At 31.5% G+C, this 12241-nt stretch overlaps 1 protein-coding gene across 8 annotated transcripts in view; it reads right to left on the bottom strand.

Annotated features, from left to right (window-relative positions):
• The window catches only part of LOC132720407 (dual specificity tyrosine-phosphorylation-regulated kinase 1A-like), a 49729-nt gene that overhangs the window by 21573 nt on the left and 15915 nt on the right, over window positions 1-12241 (bottom strand). For 6 of the 8 annotated variants that reach the window (XM_060704541.1, XM_060704543.1, XM_060704536.1 and 3 more), the window contains one exon: window positions 6456-6667. In XM_060704541.1, the coding sequence (XP_060560524.1) occupies window positions 6456-6638 (183 nt within the window). In that variant the 5' untranslated portion in view covers window positions 6639-6667. Of the gene's footprint in view, window positions 1-6455; window positions 6668-8319; window positions 8344-8496; window positions 8555-12241 lie in introns of those variants that run through there. The other 2 variants (XM_060704540.1, XM_060704544.1) reach the window with 2 other exon arrangements.

Raw genomic sequence — 12241 nt, 5'->3', positions numbered from 1 at the left:
TCTTATGAAACTATTAACAATGTTAATTAACATCCTTGATTGACTTAATGATTTTTAAATCTTTAATTTTTTTTTTTTTCCCCCAATATTTTCTATCTTAAACCAGTAATATTTAATTAATATCTTTTAGAAAATCTTTTAATTACATGTTGAACTTCAACATGCACATTCTTGACTCTTTTTGCAGTAGGGCCGATTGATAATAATACATATTACATCTGGGTCATCCTGGACAATATTTATGCAAAAGATAAGATGGACAGTCAATAAAGTCTGTTTATCATATACACAGGATATCATTTTCAGTGAAAGCTATAAATAGTAACAGAATAACCCGCCTTTTTTTCAATTTGATCTGTCACCAATACTTCTTGTCGACTGAGATGTTACAAGGTCTATCTGACTTAATAACCGAATAAACATCCGCTACTTAACCTCGTTTCAGAATTTTTACTATTCCGCCAAAATTCAGTTTTTGTTTACATTTAACCATTTGTTGGCGGTAAAACATTTTAAATCAATACACTGTCCTGATGTATTGACACACTTTTTGGACAAGTGTGCTGCTCTAAGGGCTGGGATAAGTGGTGCAGAAAGATGATCAACCATAAATTTACTGTTATCTGATCCCCTCGGACTTCTTCCTGTCTAAAATTAAAATTATATGAATCATGCCTCTACACAGACAGATACTGTTGTCAATTTTTATTAACTATTGAAATTGATGATAGAAGCTTCAAAACTTTGTCAGTTCAGGCATTTTCCATGCCATTTGGGGAAAAAGTACCTCAGTAACCTAGCCCAGTTTGGGAAATTTTGTATCATAAAATTGCTTAATTGGGAAAGAATATTTGGTACCTTTTGAAACCTCCTCATGCTCTTTTGGCATAGTATTTTGAATTGTGCAAAATTGTTTATTCCATTATTCAAAGCATAAAATATACATTCACATTAAACAATGAAATGTGTCGAAACATCAGTCTACATATTGAAATTTGTCAGTTTTAATAGCAAGAACTTCAGTTCCATTGGGGATTGGGAAAAAAAAAAGAGCATATTTGCCAGGGGGAATGGGTCTGGTAATCTGACCTGTGATGACAATGGGAAAAGGCATGCAGTTACCAAGCAATACATTGACAAATTCAAATCAAGCAATCACACATATGTTTTTTAAAACTAAAGTTTATAGACAAAGATCTAACATCAAACCATAATGAGAATTTCAATAGAATTTCATCATTTAGCTGACGTGAAAATAACCGTGTCACCTTTTATTACAGTCTTGTTGACAGAGCATCAACAATTATTTTGCCTCAGACATAATGCTTATTAAATATCACTGTCTAGTAGTTTAGAGTGAAGAAAAAAAGCTCTGCTCATTCTCAGCCATACCTGGTAATTCTGTCTAGGGTCTGTCCTCAAGAAAACAGTTTCATCTTTTTATATTCCCTGTCCAGACAGTTTTCGCAGCCAATTGAAGCGTTTAATTTAAAGGTTCTGCTCAATGCTGTTAAGTTACAAATGAACAGTTTTTTCTCACCAACGAAACAGCTTTTTCTCACAAAAAGTGCAGACATCATGTAAGGAATACAGATACAGCTACAACTGCTCCTACTGAAACTCCAGTTATTGTTTGTCCAGCTAGTATTGTTTCATGTTGCCTTAGTTATTGTGGTGTTTAACCTTAAATGACACTACTGGAACACTTAAATGCTCTTGCTACTGAACATTTACTGATTCTAGAGTCATTTTATAGCTATAAATGAACATATACTGATACTAGACTACAGATATAGCTATAAATGAACATTTACTGATGCTAGAGCCCTTATATAGTTATAAATGAACATTTACTGATGCTAGTGCCCTTATATAGCTATAAATGAATATTTACTGATGCTAGAGCCCCTTTATAGCTATAAATGAACATTTACTGATGCAAGTGCCCTTATATAGCTATAAATGAACATTTACTAATGCTAGAGCCCCTTTATAGCTATAAATGATTATTTACTAATGCTAGAGCCCCTTTATAGCTATAAATGAATATTAACTGATGCTAGAGCCCCTTTATAGCTATAAATGAATATTTACTGAAGCTAGAGCCCTTATATAGCTATAAATGAACATTTAATGGTGCTAGAGCTCTTATATAGCTATAAATAAATATTTACTGATGCTAGAGCCCTTATATAGCTATAAACAAACATTTACTGATGCTAGAGCCCTTATATAGCTATAAATGAACATTTACTGATGCTAGAGCCCTTATATAGCTATAAATGAACATTTACTGATGCTAGAGCCCTTATATAGCTATAAATGAATATTTACTGATGCAAGAGCTCTAATATAGCTATAAATGAACATTTACTGATGCTAGAGCTCTTATTATTATATAGCTATAAATAAACATTTACTGATGCAAGAGCTCTTATATAGCTATAAATAAACATTTACTGATACTAGAGCTCTTATATAGCTATAAATAAACATTTACTGATGCTAGAGCCCTTATATAGCCTATAAATGAACATTTACTGATGCTAGAGCCCCTTTATAGCTATAAATGATTATTTACTAATGCTAGAGCCCCTTTATAGCTATAAATGAATATTAACTGATGCTAGAGCCCCTTTATAGCTATAAATGAATATTTACTGATGCTAGAGCCCTTATATAGCTATAAATGAACATTTAATGGTGCTAGAGCCCTTATATAGCTATAAATAAACATTTAATGGTGCTAGAGCTCTTATATAGCTATAAATAAACATTTACTGATGCTAGAGCCCTTATATAGCTATAAATAAACATTTACTGATGCTAGAGCCCTTATATAGCTATAAACAAACATTTACTGATGCTAGAGCCCTTATATAGCTATAAATGAATATTAACTGATGCTAGAGCCCCTTTATAGCTATAAATGAATATTTACTGATGCTAGAGCCCTTATATAGCTATAAATGAACATTTAATGGTGCTAGAGCCCTTATATAGCTATAAATAAACATTTACTGATGCTAGAGCCCTTATATAGCTATAAATGAACATTTACTGATGCTAGAGCCCTTATATAGCTATAAATGAATATTTACTGATGCAAGAGCTCTAATATAGCTATAAATGAACATTTACTGATGCTAGAGCTCTTATTATTATATAGCTATAAATAAACATTTACTGATGCAAGAGCTCTTATATAGCTATAAATAAACATTTACTGATACTAGAGCTCTTATATAGCTATAAACAAACATTTACTGATGCTAGAGCCCTTATATAGCTATAAATGAATATTAACTGATGCTAGAGCCCCTTTATAGCTATAAATGAATATTTACTGATGCTAGAGCCCTTATATAGCTATAAATGAACATTTAATGGTGCTAGAGCTCTTATATAGCTATAAATAAACATTTACTGATGCTAGAGCCCTTATATAGCTATAAATGAACATTTACTGATGCTAGAGCCCTTATATAGCTATAAATGAATATTTACTGATGCAAGAGCTCTAATATAGCTATAAATGAACATTTACTGATGCTAGAGCTCTTATTATTATATAGCTATAAATAAACATTTACTGATGCAAGAGCTCTTATATAGCTATAAATAAACATTTACTGATACTAGAGCCCTTATATAGTTATAAATGAACATTTACTGATGCTAGAGCCCTTATATAGCTATAAATGAATATTTACTGATGCTAGAGCCCCTTTATAGCTATAAATGAATATTTACTGATGCTAGAGCCCTTATATAGCTATCAATGAATATTTACTGATGCTAGAGCCCTTATATAGCTATAAATAAACATTTACTGATGCTAGAGCTCTTATATAGCTATAAATAAACATTTACTGATGCTAGAGCCCTTATATAGCTATAAATAAACATTTACTGATGCTAGAGCCCTTATATAGCTATAAATAAACATTTACTGATGCTAGAGCCCTTATATAGCTATAAATAAACATTTACTGATACTAAAGCTCTTATATAGCTATAAATAAACATTTACTGATGCTAGAGCTCTTATATAGCTATAAATAAACATTTACTGATGCTAGAGCTGTTATATAGCTATAAATGAACATTTACTGATGCAAGAGCTCTTATATAGCTATAAATGAACATTTACTGTGATGCAAGAGCCCTTATATAGCTATGAATGAACATTTACTGATGCTGAAGCTCTTATATAGCTATAAATGAACATTTACTGATACTAGAGCTCTTATATAGCCATAAATAAACATTTACTGATGCTAGAGCTCTTATATAGCCATAAATGAACATTTACTGATGCTAGAGCCCTTATATAGCCATAAATGAACATTTACTGATGCTAGAGCCCTTATATAGCCATAAATGAACATTTACTGATGCTAGAGCTCTTATATAGCCTATAAATGAACATTTACTGATGCTAAAGCCCTTATATAGCCATAAATGAACATTTACTGATGCTAGAGCCCTTATATAGCCATAATTGAACATTTACTTATGCTAGAGCTCTTATATAGCTACTTATTACCATAAAGGTCAAGGACTTATACTATTGCTATTTCTATACAATTACTTTAGCTTCCACTCTAAGTATATAACCTTATTGGACTTAAAAGCTTATCAGTAAAATTAGTTTTAAGATGTCAAATTGGCAAGAATAAACCACGAAGTAGCTTTTCTTGCGAAAATCCATGGAGACCAAGAGAAACATTATACAACATGCAAGTTCTCTATTTTGTGACTATCCCAGAGCTATGCATATTTATGAGAATTATGTCTATGTCTGGAGTGCTATACCCAATAGACTGGTTCCTATATCTGGACACCAGACTACAGACAGAAAACCCAGTCTATAGTCCCGTTTCCGTAGCAACCATTCTCTTAAAAATACAATAGACAAATGTATCGATCATGTCTTGCGAGATTATCTGCTGGAATGGGACAGGAGAACTGAACAGCCACTAAATACAGAACTTCTCATCAAAATTATATTACTTTTCATTTAAAAGATCTTTTTGAATAATGGCACATTATATTCAGGAATCTGCTATGGAGCATGTATGGTCTTCCATACAAGTCGGTGTCTTTGAAGGACAATCATAAATAATAACAGGATACCATATTCACGACTTAAGTCACTTAAAAGGTTAGTTGTAATTGCTCAGTTAAAAGCTTGCCATCATTTAAACCTAACTTATGACTGTCACAATTGGTAACCATATGAGTAACATACTTTTCTGATGATTTCTAAATTAAGGGAAAAGTACTTTAAAAAAAAAACCTTTTTTTTGTGTCTGATTATGATAAAAGTTTCTTGCATCTTAAATTAGAACATTATTCCTTTTTGAGTCAGCTTCCTGGAACTAACCAGTACTGGTGTCATACAAGTAAACCCGCTCGTGACCCGGGTAGGGCTCGAACCCACAGTTCCTGGGTTGAGAGGCAGACACCTCATCTATTATACCATCACTCCTCAAATCAACCACATTTAAACATGTGATAAAAACTTCATTGAATAAATACAAAATGCTTCAATTTTAACTCCATCCCTTCTGTATTGACTCAATCCCAGCCAACAGATATCATTGCCTCTAACAACATAAATATGTCCTTTTTTATGCTCAATCAACAGATAACACGAAAGGAAAATCAATTTTGACCTTATTCTTTCATTATGCTGCATATCAACTGGAATATTTGCAGCACTGGAAAAAAGAAAGCACAAGGAATCCATCTCATAAAAACATTCATCATTTCTCTTACCACCTACATAAAGAATGATCCTCCTACTATCTCAGACCGCAGCTGTTCTTACACATAAAAACAATGATATTACAAGATGGATATAAGAATATATTTTAGGAATTTATTATTGTTTTTCATATTCACCACAAAGTCTCATATCTTTTGAAAATTGCCATTTCCTTACAGGTAGAAATGTGAAATATACACCCTGGAAACAAATTTAGCTCTCGGAAATCAATTTTTTTCTCTCTAATATTCTTTCATTATTAAATTTCTGCCCATAAATTTATTAAAGAGGAAATTTATATTAATACCTGGATCAAATAAAATTGTTTTGCGGGTGAACTAATTAATAACAAGACCATACAATTTATATCCTTGCTAATGTCTTCTCCTTACCTTCAATTCCATGGCATCCTGACGTAATAAAATTGTCATGTTCTTCTTTACAATATTAAAAAAAAATTAATTCTCAACCTACCTTCAGTGTTATTTTTAGATATATCCCAGCTTCTGACTGATCTAGAAATCTATTTATAGACAATGTGAGCATGTGTTACCATTTTCAGAAAATTTCTCCTGTGAAGAAGGAAAACAGATCTGTCATGGAAGCAGTCACTTCCTTTATTTGTCAGTTTATATAATTATATTCAAGATTAAATATAGAGTGGTTAAATTCAGCTATATACCTCATTGATATGCTTGTATGTTTTGATGAGGTCAACACTTAGTTTGCGTAGAGGCGCGGCAGTAGCATCGCGGAACGTTGTCGGTATTCTATTTTGCATGGCAGCCATCTCTTGCTGCTGCTGCTGCAGCGTGTCTGCCATTATGACAAACTGGTCCGCCTCACTCAGTCGCCCGTAAACCATCGGAACATGGCGACCTTTTGACAGCTGGCCTACAAATACAAAAAAAAGCATTTAATATAATTAAACTAACTGATGGGAAAGGAAGGGAAAATTTCCATGTCTTCAATGGTGCTAATTAATAACAAGCCTTTTCATTAGCAGTTGCATGTGTAAACAATTTAGAATAGTTTTCTTTGCTGATTTGCTGCAGTAACATTCTCATATTTTCATTTCAAATAAAACTTATGATCCATTTCAGTTTCCTTTTTCCAAAATATTTTCTTCTTACCAAAATAAGTAGGTCAGGCAGAAGTGACATTATTCATAATCATAATTTAGCATTGGAGTCTGCCCGTTTCAAAATCAGCAAAACAAACTTATATACCACTAATACCTTAAATGCATTTGTTTTCTTGTTTACCTTCAAAATCATAAATTTAATGGTAGTTTGATATAAATGCCCTTGATAACACTTCTCGGTTTTTATCTTAACATTATGAAAAGAATAACGCACAAAACTTAACATCAACATGCAAAATTGATGTCTGCACAAGCCAAGTGCAAGCTATTACATGTAAACTCAATTACAGTACTTTTAATAAAGCTATTTAAAATGTTACGCAACATTTTGAACACAAACGGCAAAATAGAAAGGTCACACCAGTACAGAGCCAAGATCGCATGGGCTGCTAGTGACTTGATTAACTTTAACTTCATAATACTGAAATACTACAAACAATCAATGAAATCTTCAATATTCAAAACCGGAAAAGTCCATACCATACTGTCCTAAATTTACAAAATGGCAATACCTTTAATTGAATATCAGATACAGCTTCATTTGAGCAACTGTCAGACCTACACAGATTGATATGAAGATACTTGCTCATCAGTTTTCACATCAAAGGAAAATAAAAGCTCATGACATTTTATTTATTGCTAGAAATTAACCGGAATATTTCACCAATATTGCACACCAAATCATGAATAACCACTAAATCCAACATATGGACTATCTAAATCAACTGTGTTTCACATAAATTTAATCATAAACTTTAAATACATTGGACATTGTCTTACATAAGGTTGTATATATAATATATAAATCTTTCATCGCCCAACAGGGTTTACTGATAAAAGTAATAATAGCAACTTATAGAGATATACCATCAACAAGATTAGACAGGTAGATTTATAAACCGATCAGCTGATATTTCACATTGATTTTATACAACAAGTTCATTCATAAATCCACTCTCCCTCCAATTTTTTCTGCTCTCTCAAACCTACCTGGATATTAGAGTACATTACAGTTATTAATAGACTGGAAAAAACTTTCTCACAGCCTGAGTCCACATTAATGGACTGTAATCTGATCAAACAATTCTCTATTGGGAAAAAAATTTGTTCACAAATATACATCAAAGAAAATCTTACCACAATCATGTTTATACATTATCATAAATCGAAAAATCGATCTTTTGTATACAAGTTCACATGCTTTTAACCTAACCAGATAACATTCAGTTTCATTTTTAAAATGGTTAAATTAATACAAATACATTATGAATCAAATGACAAATACTTTATATTTAGCAATGAGTTTCAATTTGTAAAGGTTCCAAACTTATATAGTCTGCTAGGGCTAACAATCAGAATATCTGTACAAAAGAATGGAAGAACGAAATTTTATAAACTTAACCTCAAATTTCTGGACAATGGAGAATATTTTGCCCTGTCTTTGCCTTCACAAAAATGTATTCCAAAGCTTCCTAGAAAGTAACCTGTTCCGATATTTTTCAATGTAGACCTAAGCATGCAAGTTTAAACCTATCGTTCACAATACACTGCCATTTAATGTAGCATATTGTCAACCTACAGTTTAATTTAATACTCCTTTGAAAATCTACGTTCCATTGCATAAAATCACTGTCACAATAATAGTTCCTCAATGTCAAATTGCAGTTTACTGGAATAATTAGTCCTTTTTTTCCATTGATTTTTCCAATAAAGTCATATCCCTGTGATTTTTCATACCATTTGAAATGTAAACAAAAGAATCATGGGTAGAAATGCCTTCCGATCACCTAGTACATGTGGAAAGCTGCCATATAACACATTGGAGACATTTAAATACATATTAGGCAAGTACGGCAGAACTTTAAATATAGATCAACTTGAATGGTATTTAGTTCAACTTTGCACTAATGTCCATAAAAAAATACTTTAGTCTCGGTTAGAGGACATGTATATCCAAAGGTGTAATGTACACTGTCTGTTATTAAGAAGTTAAATACATAACAAATACGACATTGATATATTTAGTTGAGAAAAAAAACAACAAACAAACAAAAAACCCTCACAAACAAACAATTAATATGATAGCATATTTAGTTAAACTGAAAGCAAAAGAAAAAGTCAATAAACATTGCAAGCTTTTACTAGATTCAAGGCAGATGGTCCAAAAAATTTATAGATTGTTGTTTTTCTTAAAATAATTATTCCATTTAAAGCAGATCATTCAACAATATGATATGTTCAAAGAGAACTTTAGCCCTTAATATGTTCTCTCCTCCTATCTAGAAAGTTGAATTACTAGTATCAAATATATTAATTGAGAATACTTTCTAAGCAGAATTTAGACATATATTCAAATTTATGGGAATAATGAAATTTAAATCAACTTGCAACAAATAGTATGTACACTAGAAATGGAGCTCTGGATTATCGTGCTACATAAGCTTAGTACAGTAAATGCTCAGACCCACAGCTTTATAATGACTTGATACCGCTTTGAATTATTATACAATACATGTATGAAAATACAAGTTTTTTGAGTTAGGGGGAGGGGGAAAATTAAATTTCTGACAACTGTAAATTGATTTTAACCTGAACTATCTCAAGAAGTCAAAAGACATTAAATACCAGAACATGAGACAGTTTGGCCATATATGGCCAAAATTTTACAATGAACAACAAGGAACTTAATTATATAAAAAAGAATGCAAATTATTCAAAAACATTTGTATATCTACATTTTATACATTCAAATTCAAAGACAACTGTCATGAAGTCAGTGTAAGTTTCAGTTGTTTTTTTATGTTTTCCTTTCTCAAGTTTAAACAGACCTGTAACCAAAACTTGCTGACCTTGCACTTTTTCATTGAAAACATGAAACACAAAAACTGTGCAAACTTAATGACAGCCAAGTAATTAAATCAAAAAAAAGACATTAAATTCATTCCTACATATTATTATATAAATATGGTATTAAATGTAACAGTCCCGCATTTTTTACATTCCTCGGGTCGTCTACATTACTACATACCACAAGATCAAAGAAGCATTCACTATATGATACATAAATAAGTAAAGGTTTTATCATTTATCATAGATGCACAAGAATTTGTAGATAAACCAGCCGCACAGAGATATCTGATGCTAGGTACATCACCAAATATTTATAACTTTTTTTCCATAGAATAAAATTTTTGCAATAATTTAGAGTTTTCTTGCAATTGTATAAAGTAAGACTGTTTTTGATTGGTGAATATTACTGTAAAGAAATTTTCCTATTGGATTACATTTAATGATGAGTGTGTGTTTCCTTCTTGTTTCTTTTTCTGGCAACATAACTTCTTTTAAAACATTTGAATACCATTCAGAACCCACTTTAAGTATAGTATACATTTTGTTTTATACCTCTAGCAAAGTATCTGGTAACTCTTGCTTTGTCATTTGTGAAAAAAAAATTATATATTTTCATCAAGAAAGTAGAAAAAATATCACTATTTTCATAATATAAAAGAGCAAAGTTCCATGTTTACATTATTAGAGTTATTTGCCTAAATCAACTTCATTCATACACACACAAGACACTTGCCAGATGCCATATGTCAGCAACATCCAGTGTATACAGTTATACCAAACAGTGAAATTCAAACTAACATCTGGGTCAATAGGTCATAGACTGGGACACAGAGTCTGACCTGATTGACCTACATCTATGACCACATCTAAACCTGTACAGATCTCACTAAAATGTACTACTTGTCTGGACATAACAGTAAATAATTAGAACTCCAGGAGAGAGAAAACAGACCTGTATCAACAATATGACATACAACACCAGATGTTTGAAGAAACTAACATGAATGATCTATGTTTGTTGATGCAGTAACCTTCCTGATTTGTGAATTGCCCACTTTCAAAAGTCCAGATTTTAAAACAAGCTAAATACTAAAATTGCACTGCCAACACAACAGTGTCACAATGTAAGATACCATGGTTGGCGCTGCACTGTTTTGTAGTGTAGGATAGGTATGTTTCACTAAACGTGTGCCCAACAGCTATATCTAACATTACACGTCCATCTTTATTTTTCAATTAAAATCATTGCAAACATTCCAAAGATAATAAAATATCACCACAGTGATCATCATTAATATATTATACTGTTAAAAAGATGTTTATCTGGCCATCTTGCTTTCTGTCCGCCTATTTACACTGACACAATTTGCCGTAGGGACTGTCACTGCATACCTGTCTTGCCTGAACATTCCATTTCCTACTTCAGTCCATTGAAGGCCCTAGTCAAACAGTTAAAGCACATGTTCAAATTCTGCAGAACATATGGCCCAGTTGTTTCAATAAGTTGAAAGTGACCTTGTTCTTTAGTTTGACTAAACTCCCTAATTTCTTTAACAAGGCAGAAAAATTTCTTTTTTATGACAGATTTCTTTAAACTTTTCAATTCATTCTTGGAAAAAAGGATTTTGAATTATAAGAAAAAAGTTTTTTTCCTGAATAACATGTTTCCTAGAAACAAGACAAAGTAATAGGATTATAATCATCATTACATAGGGAAGAAATAAACGTGTAACGATTGTCAATTCACAGCCTTGACAATTGTTAAAATGTCCTTATATACTGCAATTAAATCTTTAAATTAAACAATTCAACAGATGAGATATCTTCATTTAGCGGAACAGGGACATGAAATGTTACGAATCTCAAACCAAAGACTTATCAATTATAATCATTCTACAATAACTTATTTTATTTTTATTATTTTGTAAAAATACGTAAAAATTACACATTAACTTCTCAAACTTTTAAAAATTAACATCTATTAGATTATATACACAATTATATCAATATGTAATAGCTAATAAAAGCATCCAAAGATTTTTGCGACACATACAATTTATAAATGATGTTCACAGACATTTACCAACATTATAAAAGTACGATATTTCATAAGGGGATGAAGATATTGCATCTATCATTCTATGGGTCTTTTGTTTAATAACAGCTTGTTTATATATAAGCATGATAGTATTGTCAACTATTACAAAGAACAACATTGTAAACTTGACAAATCTATATGACTAATACATCCTTGTGCCAGTAGAAAATAGCACCTTATTGTATAGCCATTTCTTTGTGCCATTTGTTGTTTCTGGGCGTTATACACACACATTTTTACATAGTACCATTTAAGTTATATCATTATTAATAGACAAGTGCTTTTGCCAGTTGTTCCAAAGAGCTCACTGGTTGCCCAAACTTCTTCAGATGAAACAAACATAACTAGCCAGTCAACAATGCAACCCCAACTCATC

Source organism: Ruditapes philippinarum, unplaced genomic scaffold, assembly GCF_026571515.1.
Source record: "Ruditapes philippinarum isolate M1 unplaced genomic scaffold, ASM2657151v2 ctg3449_1_1_1_1, whole genome shotgun sequence".
NCBI lineage: Eukaryota > Metazoa > Mollusca > Bivalvia > Venerida > Veneridae > Ruditapes > Ruditapes philippinarum.
This window is presented reverse-complemented; position numbering and strand designations above follow the sequence as displayed.